General features: G+C 35.7%; 1 protein-coding gene across 2 annotated transcripts in view; it reads right to left on the minus strand.

Moving 5' to 3' along the window:
• Positions 1 to 17,908, minus strand: part of NXPH1 (neurexophilin 1) — a 280,650-nt gene that overhangs the window by 21,869 nt on the left and 240,873 nt on the right. Inside the window, exon 1 of one of the 2 annotated variants that reach the window (XM_011363098.1) lies at positions 882 to 935. The exons of the other annotated variant lie outside the window; for it this stretch is intronic. Within the exon in view, the coding sequence (XP_011361400.1) occupies positions 882 to 935 (54 nt within the window). Of the gene's footprint in view, positions 1 to 881; positions 936 to 17,908 lie in introns of those variants that run through there. 2 annotated transcript variants of the gene reach the window in all.

The raw sequence follows: 17,908 nt of genomic DNA on the forward strand, positions 1-17,908 counted from the left end.
TTTGCCATCCTGAAGCTGCCTTTTTTGGGATATTGATTTTAAGCTGTTTATTAAGGAACAAGATTCAGAAAGAACCTTTGACCCTTCCTTCCTTTCCTGCCCAAGAAATTCAAACAGAAAAACTTGCTTCAGGAAGGAAGTCTTAGGATGTTCACTTTAGGCTAATTTGAATTAAGGATGGTAAATAGGATGGCTTCAGGCAGGGGCCTGTTAACTGGATACCTCTATGACCCATTGCTTCTGAGTTGCCTAGCAAGAGTTTGCCTGCCATGTGTGTTCTGCTCTTTCTCAATTACCTGTAAAGCGCCCATTCTCACTTCTGAAATCTAAGATCCTCATCCTCACCCTTTCTCCTTTGTCATATATACCCAAAGTTGCATCACTGTCTTTGGAATTTCCATTTAAGAAAGTTTTATGTGAATTTATGTGAATTCCCCATGTGCATATATTAAAATTTGATTTTTTTTTCCTGTTAATCTATCTCTGATAATTTGATTATTAGCCCCGCTAGAAGATCTTAGGTGGGAGGAAAAGTATTAAATTTTTTTTTAGCCCCCATAACAGCCTTGTAAAAATGTCGAATATTTTACTTAAAAAAAAAAAGAAGAGAGAGAATGAATCCTGAAAGCGAGCATACTGAATTCAACATAGAATTAAGGGCACCTAATTAAATGTATTCACCATTAATCTAAATGTAGAATCCAGTACCTAACAGGCAATACCATTACTATGGTCACAATGCAAACATCTGATAAATCAAACCCCATCACTCATGTTTCTTTTAGCAAAGGATAATTCTGAGTTTTCAGGAAAAAAACAAACAAACAAACATACAAACACAAAAAAACAATACAATCAAGTAGAATTTTTGGTTGTGAAGCCAGAAAGTGAATGGCAGATAACAGAAACATAATTGTCTCACAACTGGATGGCATTCAAACCAGTATCCTTGATCCTATCCCTTCTCTGCATTAGTCCACCATCCACAGGGTAACTATATTATTCTTTTCCAAACATGCTTTCAATAAGCAGGTTGTCTACTAAAAAAAAGTCAATGGTTTTCTAACCTGTGTAGGTTATTACTTAGCCTGACATTCAAGTCCCTCAAGGATCAGGCACTTCTTTATTTTCCTAATCCTATTCCCTATAATCCTCAAAACATTCCATTAGTCCTTCACAGTTCATTCTCAGCTCCTTCTTGAATTCGAGTCTTTATTTATTCTGCCTCAATCTGCACCCCCACCATGGGCATGCCTCCCCCACATGCCTACATATACACCTACATGCAAACATACCTACTCATTCTCACTCCCATCCAAAGTATCTTTTTCCCACTTGCCCAAAACCATGACTACCCTCAGGCCCAGCAGCAGCCTTGCCTCCTACTGAGAATTATGCCAGGCCATGCTGATCTTCTGCTTCTTGAATACGCACAGACCTCTCTGACACTGCTTGTAATATGTCATAACCAAATTTAGTTGGTACATTCTATGTTCCCAGCCAGATGAGCTTCTAAAAGGAAGAGTTGCCGCCTTCATTTCAACTTCCATGCCTGCCTCAATGACAGGCTCAGTAAATAAGAAGGATAAGAAAGTTACGGTAAATTATTTGATGAAAAATTATGCTATTTTGCACTACAAGTAAATACATCTATCCCATGGTGGACTAGCCACAAAATAATATTTGATTGATTTCAAAGTGAAAACAGAGAAAAGGCAAAGAAAACCAAATATACAAATATCTGGAAGGCTACTGGGGTCAATAAATAGGCATGTCAATAGAGTTTTTATTTTCATATCTAGTATTGAGTAGCTAGTTCACTCATAAGCAGTCATTATTTGAAAATGACTCATTCTTCAGTTTTCCTTTTACTAGAAACACACCCGGGATATGACTTGAAAGTTATTTTACTTTATTTAAATTTAAAACTACTGAATATGGAGATGCAGCAAAGGGATGTAGGAAATAAGATTTATTTTTTATGGAATACAGTATCCTTGCATTATCACAAAACCACATTTGACATACTTCATTCAATAAACATGTAGACAAACCTGAAAAGATTTATATGTTTGGCAGTTGATCACACTTGGCCTTCAGTACCATTTGATTAACAAGTTTCTTCTTGAACCCGTTTTCTGAAAAAGAACTCAAGGTTTAATTCTCCAATCCTAGGGACATGTGCCTTTTTAAAATGTAAGATGTGAATTGTAGAGGAAAGAGAATGAACTTTAGAGATTAGTAAACTATCTACCCTCCTTACAAGGAGTCTTGATTAAAAGATGAAAATCCACAAGATTTCCAGATAAGCAAGGAGGCCCATTTGCCCCAGCTGCCTGGAGACATTTTAACAGCGGGCACTTTGAGCTTTTAATGAAAATCAGGTTGAACAGTGTGGTATCAGGAAGCTGCCCAACCTGTCTGTCTGCCAGAATAAACTGCTCAACTTGCAGCACCCCTCCTCTTCTAATCAAGAGCTCAAATACCCCCACGAAGACCCAGAATTATTCTTAAAACCAATGCTCTCCTTTAAGAAGAAGGCTTTAAAAATATCAGTACAGCCACAGCCTAATTATTCAATTCTGTTCGTAGGGCAAAGGAGATTCTTTTCTGACCCCTGCAGTGATTAATTTATGCCCTGAAGCATAAGATTTGATTACCCCTCTCTTAGCATGTATAACGTGTGAGCCTATTACTGGTCATAAAATTATTCAGCTACCATAGTTGGTTCAATGGCTTCCTAAGGCAGTAAGTTCAACTATTGGGCTGCCTGCTGGTAAAGATATATAGCCTGACGTTAGCTCAGAATTTACTTGCTACTTGTTTTATCAGTTCATATATGATGTAAATGATTTCTAAATTCCTAGAAAATTATTGAACCTGGTAAAAAAAAAAAAAGGTTGAAAATAATTTGTCTGTAAAAGACTTAAAGACTGATATTCACCAGCGTTCTCATGAAATGGGATGTTTTAATTGAAGTAAAGGTTCTGATTTAGCCAAAAATCTTTTGAGTTTTCCACTCTTGTTTAAAATCTTTATAAAACACATTAGTCTATGTTTCTGGCTCAGTAAGTACAATAGAGTGTGCTGAGCATAATTAATACTTCTCTGATAACTGCTACCCCTAGAGTGCCTCAAGATCTTCATACCAAACATTAGTTATGATGCTCAGAAGGGCAGGGGCAAAGAGGGAAGGGTCTAGGCTTATAATTCTCAAATCATATAACAAAATTCTGGAAATATTTAGGCTGTTTATGTTGGTTTTATTGCCTATGAGTCACCTCATTCCACAAAGAATTTGAGGCATCTAATACACCACAAAACAACTTTTTTTTTTTAATTGAAAGTATTGAGCAAAAGGAAAATGTGTATACCACACAAATGAATGAGAAAAAAAGATAAAGAAAGGTACTTTCAAAAAGACATGCCATACAGTACTCAACAGAGTACTGTTGGAACACAGGCTACAAGATGTGGCCAAGGCAGAGGGGGAAGCAGGATCAACCACAAAATTCACAATGTTCAAAAGATTAAAAAACACTAACAAAAAGCTCTTGTTTTGGAGAAGCACAGGCGTTTTTATTGATTATGTGTAGTCATAATAATTTTATTACTATTTTATGATAAAATAATTTTATGAGGAATCTCATAAGAAGGACACTACTGAATGATGCCTTCCAGTGCTTCTCACACTTTAATGTGCATATGGATCATCTGGGAATCTGATTAAAAGACAGATTCTGACTCATTTGGATCCTGTGATTCTGAATTTCTAATAAGCTCTTGGGTAATGCCAATGCTGCTGGTCCATGGACAACACGTTGAGTAGCAGAATATAGAGACTATCAAGTATATTTTTGCTAGCAATCCATCAATAATAAACTTAACTTCCTATAGTATTCCTTATGGTATGCTGATGGCATAACATCACTTCAGTAAACGCAATTCTATAAAAGTAATTTTATGACATGGAGTATAAAAACATACATTCTAGGCACACATATCTCTTAATGTTTTCTTTGGCCCAAAGACAAATTTAAAAACATCTAGACAAGCAAAGTGTGAATGACATATCTTCATGTCAGTTGAATGAATGAACTAATAGGCATTAAGTTTCTCATATCTGATCATTTTTCTGAGTGTAGAAAAGAATTAAGAATTCTTATAGATGATAATTTGGTTCTTTGCCATTATAGTGATTCAAAATGTAGGACAGATCCTTTGTAATAGCATGTTATAAATATTTTCAGTTTCAAGTTAATCCCATGTAAAATTTGCATATTAATATATATGAATGCATATTAAATTATTTAAGTATTTGTTTTCTATCCAAAGTTTCAAGCATTAAACATCTTCAAAAAAAAATTGAAAGATTTTACCTGTGATATTTAAGCAATTATTCTAAACTATGTAAAAATAAAGAATAAATATTTTTAAAGTTAATTGTTTCTGAAATATAATTTATTTCTTTTTTGAAGTCAATTACAAAACAGTGAAATTACAAAATTAAAAGAAGCCTACTTTCTGAAAAGAAGGAATTGAGGTTCAGAGGAGATAAGTGACTTTCTCAAGGTCACACAGCTAACAAGTCCCAGAGTTAGGCCTTTGACTATAAGACCAATGTTATACACATTGCTCTCTCTCATACACACTGCTTTACTATCACTACTCAAATTGAACTCTAGACCCCAACCATATTGTGATTCAATATAGTGGTAAAAATAGGAATAATGTAAAGAGGAGCATATTCCATTCACTTATTGAATGTGTATTGAGAACCATTAATGGTCATTGACTTGGGAGCAGAAGGGCAGTAAGCAATAATGGATAGCACTGCCAACTCCTCATGGGACACACAGCTTAGTAGGGGTAACCATGCATGTATAATATGTCCTGTAATACAGCCTGAGGAATACTATGCTACAAAGCATATAAAATGTTGTCCAGAATAAAAGAAGTGATACTTGAGATGGGTTTCGAATGTTGGATATATTTTGGCTATGTAGAATAAAGAATCTGGGTCTTCCAGGAGCACAAGGGTGTGGAATAACATCGTGTGTTGAGTAATGCCAAATAAGTTCCTTTTAACTATAGGAGATATGAGATGGAGAGAGAATGAAGAGCTAGAGAGAAATGGAAATCAAAGATACAGGTCTCTAGCTTAAATTGTAACAGTCAACATAAGAGACCCAATAAGTCATTACAACATCTTAATTTTTACCTAATATTTAGGTAGGTAAAAGAGATCTGTCCAAATGTAATCAAACTGCTCTCAGGTGAGGCTCATCCCTCCCTAGATAGCTATGGTGCCATGTTGAGGACATAGTATTAGCTTCTGCAGTTGTCAGGTTTGTCACTCAGGAGTGGTGGTAATCAGGTCAGTCTTGATAAAAGGAACATCCATGTTGTTGAGCCCAGGAATAGCCTCTATTCCTGTGGCCATGGACAATCTCTCCATGGGCCCACTAAGCAAGACTGAGAGTGCTTGAGGAGAGAAGCAAACTGACAATCAGATCAGGAATTGTCTCGTCCATGTAATTATTCAGAGCTGGTTCTCTGGTAGATGCCTTTCATTGAATATTCACATGGAACACAAATATCTTCACACTCAGACCATTCCAAGAAGATTGTAACCTTACTTCAACCAAGTTGAGCACTCTCCAGGACTCAACTAGTCATAAGAAATTTCCCCCATGAGGCCTTAGTTATGCATTGAGAGAGAAGTAAAACAGAAGGAATATGTGTAGTAAAAGTCTGAGACACCAGCTTATGCCTTTTGACTCTGTTTAAGCCTGATCTCAAACTTTTTTTTTTCCATGGATGATCAATTGCTGCTGTATGTACTTAACTAATTACCCAGTTCATGAAGGAAGCTAAATTTGCATGGTCACTTAAAGGCCCACGGTCAGGCATTCCAACTCTACCAAGGCCTGATAGCCTTCTAGGAACTGTTTTTCAAAAAGATATCTGCAGAAGTAGACATAGCTTTGCTCTAAACCCCAAAGATCATAGATGCAATTCTCCTACAAGGGTTTGTCAGAAGTTCTACAAGTATCTCCATTTCCAGATACATCAAATATTATTGAATCAGATTAGTCATTAAGCTCAAGCAAAGGAGCAGTTTGTGCAGCAGTTTTACTAGCTACAGAGATTTTTCTTGCTATGCTTAAAGTTACTCAATAAATATGGTAGAGCAGCACATTCAAATGTGGTATATGCTTCTGCCAAATCCAAAATAGCTCACCAAGCTTTGTGCCATCATAATCTTTGAGGACCAAATTAAGGCAGAGAGAGGGAGTGTTGACATAACCTTAAGGCAAGACTGTGAAGATGCACTGTTGAACCTGTTAGGTGGATCCTGTTGCTGGTGATATTTGCAAATTTTTATACAGACAAAAGCATTTTCCAGATCAATAGCTGAGCTCCAGATCCAGCGGGCCGTGTTAATTTGCTTCAGTAAAGAAACTGCATCTGGAATTACAGCTGCAGTTAGAATCACTGCCTGATTACATTTAAGATAATCCACAGTAATTCTCTAAGATACACCCATCTTCTTCAAAGTCCAACCACATGAATTAAATAAGGACAGAATGGAAATCACCATCCTTGCATATTTCAAATTTTGATAGTAGCACTAATCTGCAGTTTTTCTAGGACTACAGTACTACTTTAGGTTCACCATCCTGGGCAGGGACGGAAAGTTTCAGAAGGTTACACTTGCCCTTCCTGCCAGAATAGCCCTCACTTCATGAGTCACGGACCAATGTGTGGAGCTTAACAGTTGCCAATTGTGACTTGTGTTCCAATTATACATACAAATACCAGGATAATGATCACACAGTGGTTCCATGAACCCCCTGGAGGGATAAGCTTTGTCCAAACTCTATTTGTTACTTCAAGATTGAGACCTCAGGCAGGTTAGCACTTGCATAAACCTGTGAGCACATCCTAAAATTTCGTGTCCTAAGTGCCTCACTTGCTTCAGCGTAGTCCCAGCCTTGTGTCACTTGACCACCGCCATATTGCCACTACTACTGGACTGCAGTATCATTTTGGGTCCCTATAAATTAGTATAAATTTAAAGACCATGTTTACTAATCCCTAAAAAGTCTGGGTATTTTTCTGTCCCAAGTACATAGCCTCTAGTTAGTGTTGAAGGTCCCTTTGGGGAAAGCTTGGAGGAAGATTAAGCATATGCTTCTGGCCATGTTCAGGGTCCATCTTCGGGAGGATTTGAACTCTAGGTCTATGAACTGGCATAGTCTGGAAACTGGTGACAGACCAGGGCCCTCCATTGTGGTGACTCAAATCAGGGTTATTGGCCACCAGACCTATAGTTTAGTCTTCTTACAGGTTAAATGATATTTAGTAAGTTGCTCATAGCTTTGCTTCTATGAATATCATGATAATTGTCTATAAGCAGGCAAAAGAAAATCCATGCAATTATGAAAATGCTCCATACTAATTTGCCCCTGCTGCCTTCTACTAATGCTCTCACCTTAATTCTAATTAGGACCTTGCTCCACCAGAATTCCAACCATCCCCAGTGAATTCAGGCTTTTAGAAGACATGATCTCAGGGATATTCTCCGTGTTACTGTATTTCCAATGCCTAAATTCAAGAAATGTCCTTTAGACTCTCTCTGGAAATATAGTGTGCATGTGTGGTGATGGTTGTGGTGGCGGCGTGGGTGGTAACAGCTGCAGGAAGATTGCTTGTGACAGTCATATAAGACAATCTACCGAAAAATATCTACTTCCATATATCCCTTTTGATGTTTTACTCATTATTATGCTACAGTAGTTCTGGAATTTCAATCTCACTGAATGTAGGCTACCATTAAGTCAAAGTTTTAGTCAACTAACCAAGCAAAGTTTTAGAATTATATCCAACTGCACAAACTAAAACCCTGAATCATGAATTTCTACCAAGTTTACCATATTAATGTCTAATATGATTTAGTTATATGTTTTCCTTCTTAATCTAAAACTCTTAGGAACTATTCAGTATAAATTAGCAAAATCTTGCAATTATTCTGAAATGTAAGATATCTCATCCTGGGTCAGAATTTATAATTGTTTCCCTGGAGTATTCTGAGATCGTATTCTAGTCATGGGTCTCGAGGCAATAGGAGATGTTTGAAATGTGTTGGGAAAAATGAACTACCCTTTCCATGGCCAGTGCCTCAGGTTAACTAATTACAGGAACATCAAGCAAGGGGAGCCTCGTGTAATTTTGTTTGTTTTGTCTGTTTTGTTTGTTTCTTTGTTTGTTTTTTTAATTTTTAGTGAGGGTAACTCTAAGCGCAAAAAAAAAAAAAAAAAAAGTCTTTTAGAGCTGCTCCAAATGCTCTCCTATTCTCTAATAGTGAATTAAAACAAGGATTTAAAGCCATAAGTTTGTTCATTTTTTTCTTTTAGCTTCCCAGTGTAGTCATAAAAAGCCATCTCACCTCATAGTGTTTGTAGTCATTATAATTATCATACAAGTCAAGTTCAGGATCAATTTGATCTTCCAGCACTTTGTTTCATAGACACATCATTTCAATCAACCATAGATAATAGTTTAAATGTGTGCCACTGCATACCATCAGCACTACCTTCAGGACAGATAAAGTATAACCAAACCAATGCCAGAGTATCATCTTTGAGAGTGTGTCCTGGGACCACTTGACTAATTATGCTGTCAACTAGAATTTTGACAAGAAAACCAAAGCCAACAGACAGAAGATAGCATAGGAATTGGTTTCACAGGCATTGTAGAACTGAAAAAAGTGTAAAGGCAACACTAATATAACATGGACATAATAATCATAAAAAGTAGCTACCACCGCTAAGACTTAAGAAGTAGAGAGGAGGGGTTGTGGTTATCAGAACCTAGAAGCTGATAGGGGGACTGAGGCTCAAAGCTCTGAATAGAGTTATTGCCCAACCGGTGCTTATAATTCTGAGGAAGTATAATGAGGTTGGTTCTGAGAAAACCAAAACAGCTTCTCTATTCAACTTCTATTGTTAGGTATATGCTGACAAGAACAGTGAGAAGAATATTACCCTCCTGATATCTAGTCTCCCTCATGTACTCCCCAGTTGATAGAGCCTACCAGGAGGCCAGCTGGTAAAAAACAGAACTCTGAAGATTCCTAGCTCCAATACCACAAATCAGAGTATGAAAGGGTGGATTTAGAACAAAGAGACAAACAATAGCTTGATAGCCTGTACGTATTTCATACAAAGAAAACAAAATCACATAAAAATTACATGGGGTCAGGAACTAGACTTTAGTTTCAGCCACATCTCCAATGAGCTGTAAGAATTTTATCAGGTAATTTCACCTTTCTGAGCATCAATTTCACTTTAAAAGTCTCTATAACAGTATCACCCATGCAGTCCTCGCAGGAGGCATAATGCAAGTGAATGTAACTTGGAATAACTATGAAGTACTATATAATTCTTAGATGGTCTCACTATGATTATCCATATTACATAGAGTCAAGAAGATAATAGATGAATGAAACTCATAGATAATCTTAAAGTCTTATTTTAACAATTTTATATTCTTTCTCATCTAACCAGTCTTCACAGGGCACATGCAAAATAGCTCAGTAAGCCCCATGTCTAGCCTTCTATAGAGATGCTAACAAGCAATAATGTGAATCCAAGGACAGTACCAGGGAGAATGATAGGATATTAGATGCTTAACTAATTCTCCAAATAAATGGCCAGTTGGAATAACTGAAACATAGAAACTATTTGTTCATAACCTGCTCCTCTTGAAAGCTGAATTTGAAAAATTAATGATTGCCTACAGAAATAGTATAAATAAATGAATATATATAGCAGTCCAACATAAAACAAATAATGAAATGTGGAATCAAAAGGTCTTTTGTTTTTACTTGGGGGTTATGAATAATTATTTGGAAAGGAAATAGTTAATAGATAAATAGGTGCATTTGATTGGATAACTTTGCAAGGTAGGTAACCACAAAATCAAATAATAAAGACTAGCACTTAGAAATGCCTATCAGAGACTTCTGGGTATTCACCCTCAAAGATTCAGTTTCCTTCCAGACCAGATAGAATTAACAGACTTGATTATTATTTTAGAATTTTAGCTCTCTTGAATTAAATTGATGAACCTTTTTAAAAGTATATGAGCACTTATGCATTTAGCCAATAAATATTGATATCTTCTTTGCAACAAATGCTAGATTCTGAGGCTACAAAAATGAGGAAGATCTCTGATATCCACACAGACAAGGGCAACACACAGAAGTGCTGAGAGGCAGTGGGAGAACAATTAACTTTACCTGAAGTCTGTAGGAAAGGATTCTCAAATGTGACATTTAAGCTGAATCTCAAAAAGTGAAATAAAGTATGCTATTTAGAAAGTAGTAAAAGGGCAGTAAAGAAAGAGGCAGCTGCATTGCAAAAGCAGAGAGTCATGAAAGGCAGCAACATATTAGGGGGACAATAAGAAGTACTGTGTTGCAGAAATTTAGGATGCAAGGGTAGGAGCGGAGGGTACCGGCAGCCAAAGGAGATGAAACTGGAGAAGACATTAGGGCCAATGAAAGAATGAATTTGTTACAATTCTAGGGAGCTTGGACCTGATTCTGTGGGAAGCAGGATCCCAATGACATCTTTAACAGAAGAGTGAAATAATCTAATTTATTAATTCTCACATGATAACTTTAATGCTAGCATAGAACTAGAATTTTACCAGAGCTAAACCGGGGTTAAGAACTATTGGAGTTGTCCAGGAAACGGTCAGTAGGGACCTATTGTGTTGATGTTGTGGAAGTAGGAATAAAGAAGAGGAGTCTAGTCTGAAGATAGTGCTTATATACATCAATAGGATATGCATATGAATGAAAGGAAAGGTTGGATGATTCAGACTTTTTGATATTAGGAGATTAAAAGTTGAGAGAGTGGTGAAATCTTCCATTCAAATAGAGCAGGAGTCAGCAAATTTTTTCTGTAAAGGGCCAGATAGGCTATTTCAAGCCTTTGAGAGCCAGACGGTCTTCATTACAAATATTCAGTTCTGCTATTGTAGCACAAAAGCAGCCATGGGCAATACACAAACAGATAAGTGTGGCTGTGTTTCAATAAAACATTTTTTATGGACACTGAAATCTGAATTTCATCTGATTTCCAAATGTCATGAAATAGTATTCTTTTTATGTTCCTTTAAAGAGGTAAAAACTATTCTCACCTTTCTGAAAGGGCAGGCAAAAATAGGCAAGGGGCTAGATTTGTCCCAACGACAATAATTTCTTAATCTTTACAATAGAGAAAATATGAGACGAAACCGTAGTCAGGTTTAGGTTTAAGGTGCTGTGGAACATCTAGGTGAGGATGTCAGGAAGATACATATTCAGGTCTAAACGTCAGTAAAGGTGGTTGTCCCAAATGATCTAGAACACACCTTTTATCATAAAGAACCAAAATTATGTAAGAAGGCAAAGGCAATAGAAAAATGAAAGACCATGTAATACCCTAATGCTGCTTTTAAAGTACTTTTTAATTGCAGGTAAAGCAACAGTTGGGATTTTATATTATCAAACCCAGACACTTATCTCTATAATAGGCAGTTAGACGCCAAGGCCAAAGAGCTAAAGCGTTTATGACAGAGCTTATAAAGTAATGGGAGATGACAGAGCACAGGACCTGTCCAAGAAGCAAATAATGATCCATCCCTTATGGGTGGAAGACAGAAATGAAGCTGGATTTAATTTTAGAAAAAGAATTTCATTTGTTACCTGTCAAACGCTGATGAAAAAGATAAATAGAAGTCATAGAAACCTTCTTTCTAGGCAATATATAACACTACTCCACAACATTATGCTTGTTAAGTAACATTCAAACCACTCATAAATGATCTTAAATAGGAATAGTTTACAATTCAATTTGTCAGAGAAAGAAAGGATGACAATGTCTCAGGCGCCTCGTGGGAGAACTTTTTGGAGATGTGCTGCCCTGCCTTTCACAGGCAGAGAATGAAAAGTACATTTATCTTGAAGTTTCACCATTTATTCAGTTGAGGCGCAGTATCTCTGGTCCACACTGGATTTTTAACAGATGAAATATTTCCTAAACCAAGTAATTTGATTCTGTGCAGATAGTAACCATAGGCAGTGTAATTAATTTCTTTTATATCTCCAACACAGTAAGTGGATCTTCCCTTTCTATCCATAAGACAAAGCCAGACACAAATCACCATGAAAAGCAAGGTGCAACATGAAGATTAAGAAATCTCCTATGATGTTGTGAATCCAAGCTATTCATTGCTTCACAATAAAAGTGAGATGTTAAAAATCAATCTTTTACTATCACGTCAATTTCCAATGTAAAATGGCCCAACAGAAGAAAAGAGATTTAGTATTTTAACTTGCATTTTTCCCATTTTCAAAACCCTATCAAAAGATCCTTTGAGATAATAATAAAGTGTTGCCAACATGTTACCTCACAACTATTTTTCTTAAATGTTGCAAATTCTTACAACATTAAAATCAAAATGCTTTGGTGATAGTTCCTAGGACTATGGCTCAAAAAACTATCAGATCAGTTCAAAATTACTTTTTTTACATGGAATCATTGCCAAGTTAATTCCTTCTCAGTTATTCCCCCACAGAATAGTAATATTGTCCATACGTCATAACACACTGACACAAAAAAACAACATTTTACCAAGTGAATTTCTACATAGGGAAAATCAGAGATAAAAACTGAACAGCTCTTTTAGTAAATATTAGTTTTAAAATCTTATAGTAAAAAAATAGTGTTTTCTATTTATAATAGTCATGAAGAATTCACCTAACCAATATGAGAAAAGCTTGTGATAATTAAAAACAAATAGAAACGTATTTTTAAGTTTAAATTAGAAAGCATAATAAAACCTAGCTTTTGCTACAAGACATCCCAGCTAGAAATGAAAAAAAAAAAAAAAGCCACAGTCAGGATTCATTCTCTATATAACGAACAAAACAATTGTTATATCTCTTCCTAACCTCCAAATTTAATTATTTTAATCACTAAATTGGCTGAATTAACAACTTTATTTTATTGCCAATAGAGACATGGCTTTAAAATACTTTGGTTGATTCTCTCTACAATGAATAAACTTCTGAAAATAAATCTTTACATTGATAGGTATGATGCAGTGAATGAATGGGCTTTGGAGACATTCTGAGCTGGATTCAAAACCAGCATCTTCAGTTAATTAGCTATGTGTCCTTGGGCAAATTACATTAATCTAAGAGGCTATCAGGTCTAATTCCATCCAGTTTAATATCAGTCATCACCAGAAACCTAAGCTTCCCAGGTTATCCAGCATTACCTGGATCTGTAGTTCTCAATTTATCAGGGTCATAGGTCTTTTCATATAATAATAGTTTATCACTCTGAAGTAAAATTAATCAATATTGTAACCTATACATTTTTCAAAAACTCAGTATAGGGTCCCAAAAGATGTATTTTAATATGTAAATATATGGATACTACTACTCTACAAGACATGTTGGTATTAGATGCTTGCACCTATACACAGAGCCATCAATATGATAACAATTACAAATTCAGATAGATACAGATGTGAGATATTGGCTACTTAAACCATGTGGCATTGTCATCAATGACTTGATTTTTCCAAACTGGTGAACAGCTAGTGGCACAATTTTGAACAAACCGGTGTCGTATTTCCTTCATATACATAATATCTGCACTCCCAGAATATTTAGAGTAAACTAAAACTATGCACAAAAATATTTGTGTTTACATATAACATATAATTATAAATAGGTTTTTCACCCCTATGACTCTCCAGCTGGGTTTTCAAAGATCATGTAGAATATGGGAGGGAAAACATGTGATGGTGTAAAACTCACCCATGTATTGCGAGGTGTCTCCTATTCCTGCCTCTAATAGCCTTTTCCCTCGTCTTCAACTCTTTCTCCCTACACCCTATCAATTTTTTATATGACAGCCAGAGTGATCCTTTAAAAAATGTTAACCAGACTATGTTACTTGGGCTAAGCCCACAATGCTTTCCTGTCACACTTAGAAAAGAGTCCAAACTCTTTTGAATGACCTCCAAGCCCTAAATGATCCTGCCTATAGCCAACCTCTGTGATATCCTCCTTGCTTCATGCTTCAAACACATTGATTCTTTTGTTGGTCCTAAAATGCATCAAACACTTCCCAGCTTTGGGCTTTGTATGTGCAGTCCTCTCTGTCTAAGACACACTTACCTGACCCTTTCTCTGGCTTCTGTATCCTTCTAGACTTCTTCACATAGATGTTGAATTTCCTAAAATGGAGATTTTGTTCACTCCTCCTCAAATCATCATTCTCTCCATTTTACCAAATGGCATACCCAGTTGTCCATGCTAAACTCTCTAACAATTCTGTTTACCCCAATGTTTTTTTCTACCTAATCAATAAGTATTCCCTTTTGTTTTTATTTCTAAATTATATCCCAAATTTATCACAGCCACTGCTACTATTTTTGTCTGAGCCACTATCATCTCTCACTTGTACCATTTTGCAGGGCACCTAACTGGGCATGCTGATTCCATCCTTAGCCTCTATATTCTTATCTCTACAGAGTGATCTTTGAAAAAGATAAATCAGATCATGTCACTCCTCTATTTCAAACCCTCCACTGACATCTTTCACACTTAGACTAGAACTCAAATTCCAGGCACCAAGACCTACAAGGCTTTAACAATCCTTTCCCTTGCCTCATCATTCACCTTTCTTCCATTCACTGTCTATGCAACTGATTTTCTTTCTAATAAAAGAACAAGGCACACTCATTCCCACTCTCGGACTTTTGCTCCATCCCAGAACTGTATACCTAGAAATTACTGCAACATATATTTGTATGGCTGCCATCTTGCTGTCATTCAGGTGTCAGTCTAAAATGTCACATCTCCAGATGTGACTATACCTGAAGAAACACCCACTTGCTCCCTCTCACAATATCTTCCTTTATTTTTATCATAAAATTGATCAGCATGTGACATATTTAGTTTACTTTAGTTATTTATTAATGCCCCACTCCTGAATGTAAGATATATGAAAGCAAGAGCCCTAACGAAATTAGCTAAAAGTCTGTACTCAATGCCTGGATAGTCGGTACTCAGATTGGATGCTGAAAAATTATTTCTCAAATGAATAAGTGAATGAACAGCTCAGTATTCTAAGAGGATCTTCCTGGAGACAATTCTTTAACTTTATGATTTTTCAAACTAGAGTATGTGCATAACCAGAAACACGAGTTAGTCTGCCAAATAGTTCAAACCACTGGAAAATATGACATAGCTTCCTGAAACATCAGTTTTATGTAAAAAATATTTAAAATAATGTACTTATGTAAGAATATGTAATAAGTTAGAATATACTACTTATATGACTTTTTAATATAAAACAAGATTTCTGTGAATCTTCATGGTTTTAGCAGTTACTACAAACACAAACTATATTCCGAATCCCATTATATGGTGTTATTCTACTGTTTTAAGAAGTACAGTGATGTAAAAAAATAAAAATATAAAGCAAAGGAATAACTCCATAACTAATAATTTGAGCAATTGGGAAGAAGTCCCATGTTTAATGCTGTACCAAAAAATACCAGCAGAAAGGTACTCAAGTTTTTTCTTTGTTGGGTAATTTCCAATGTTCTGAATGTTAACATTTGTGAGATTTTTTTCTTTCTTTAAAATCTTTAAGTTCTGTTAGCTCCTCTCAGTGGCAGTAAGTGTTAACTAGGGCACCAAATATTTAGTGTATTAGAGGTCAGGCTAGAAGACCAGGACTAAGAGAACCAAAAGTCCTTAACAAGGAAGGCCAAAGTGTTCTTACAGCTACGTATCCCTCGGGAAACTAAGTGATAGAAACTAAGGTCATAGAAATAGCAGTGCAGTGGAGTTTCATAATGACAATCTGATAAGTAAGGGATAAAAAAGGTGTTCAACAAGCATTTCTGTCAGTAGTAAATTGACTTCCACTGAAGTAATGATGACATCTAGGAAGAAAATATAATAATTCTTGTAAACCGATTGCATTCTGTAATGTAGTGAATAATAGGAAGACCTGGCATTGAAAACTGTCTCTGTCAGTAACTAATTGGGTGACTTTGACCAAGGTACTAACGTTAGTTTCATCATCAGTGATATGGAAATAAGAGTACCTAACTCTTAAGAAGATTGAAGGGATTATATGAGACAGTATATATCACAGACCTAGCATGCACTAACCCCTTAAATTGCAGCTATTATTGTTATAGGACAATGCACTTACCATTATAAAAATTAAAAGTACCCTATTCTAATTCCAGATTTAATATAAAAGAAAGCTTTATTGACTATTAGCAATACATATTTTTCTAAAAGAAATGTTTTACCAAAAGTTTATACCCCAGTTCTAACATATCTAAAATTATACCCAATGCTTTTAAAATTCTAAGCCATCTAATATTTGGTTTTAAAGTAATGATTTATTCAGATATTTTCTTTGCTTGATGGACTGGATAATCAACGTAATCCCAAATTCTGTCCTGAATTATTCATTTTTAACTTAATTTAGAACAGATTTTATGCCATATTCTCATTTTCCTCAACTTTTTTTCATACGTATACCTCTAAGAGTTAGCAAGCTACCCGAAAGCAGAGGCTATTTTGTGTGACTGCTTTGTATAAATTTCTTGTTACATTGCAGTGAGGAATAGGTTGGTATAGGTAAGGTAGTGAAATGAATGTTAAAAGTGACTGACATTTGTTAATTATAACATTATGAATTCCTCCACTTCTTTCCTGCTACAACATAAAATAATCAATTGAATTGTGAATTGAACATTAACTTATGAAGAAAATAAGTAAGTGTCATTATAACCTGTTTAAGTAGAAATTAAATATTCAGGATTCAAAGTTTCATAGTTTCTCCAATTTGACATAGTGCTAGGGCTAGATCTAGACTAAATTTTTCAAAGAGCATTTTTCTCTACCATATGAACAGGTTGAGAAATGAAATCACCATCCTAGAAAAATGTCATTCCAGCAGTTCTCCCAACACCACCCTGCTGTAATTCCTTTTGGGACATAGAAAGCTCTTTTTCCCAAAGGAAGCTGAAGTTCTTTGAAAGCATACATGACAAGGGTGGCAAAGGACAATTTGACCTTTCCCGACGTGCAGGTAAGGGCACCTGAACCAGGGAGACAACCTGGCACTTACACTTGGGAGAGAATGGAACTGTGAGTGTTTTCCAACATCATAAGCACTGTCATGACATGCACTGGAGGATACCACCCACAGGAGTGCACCAGGTTGGCCCGGAACATGTGAGAAGTAACAGTTCATCAGGAGTGTCCCTGTCAATCAGGGCTTACCAGGGGATTCATTGTGTATTTGGTAAATAAGACACACGTTTTTCAAAAAATTGTTTTTCCAAATGTAATCTGGACTTGAACTGTCTTTCATAGAGCATAAAATTTTTCAAAGATATACTTGGAAAATATATCAAAACATTGTATTTCCAATTACATATTGAATGTTTACATAAGTAAGAGGAGCCATAGTAGAGTAACCATATAATTTATATTCAAACTAGGACACTTAAGAGCAAAAAGGGAAACCATTAATAATAATACCAAACAGAAAAAAAGAAATCATGTAGTTATATTAGGAGAAAAATAGTTTGCAGCAAGCAAACACTTATTTGTGCAAACTTGAGAACTAAAACATGACCACTATTGGGAGAAGATGATTTTCTGTAATTGAGGAGTGGTATAAGAAATATTGGTTGCCTGCTTTAGGCCATGCTTTTAAACAATAAATTAAAAACTCCAACAATAATGATATGTGTAGTAGTGATAATGTAGTAGACAATAACCTCTGACGTAAATGTTAGT

Source organism: Pteropus vampyrus, unplaced genomic scaffold, assembly GCF_000151845.1.
Source record: "Pteropus vampyrus isolate Shadow unplaced genomic scaffold, Pvam_2.0 Scaffold4, whole genome shotgun sequence".
NCBI classification, from domain to species: domain Eukaryota; kingdom Metazoa; phylum Chordata; class Mammalia; order Chiroptera; family Pteropodidae; genus Pteropus; species Pteropus vampyrus.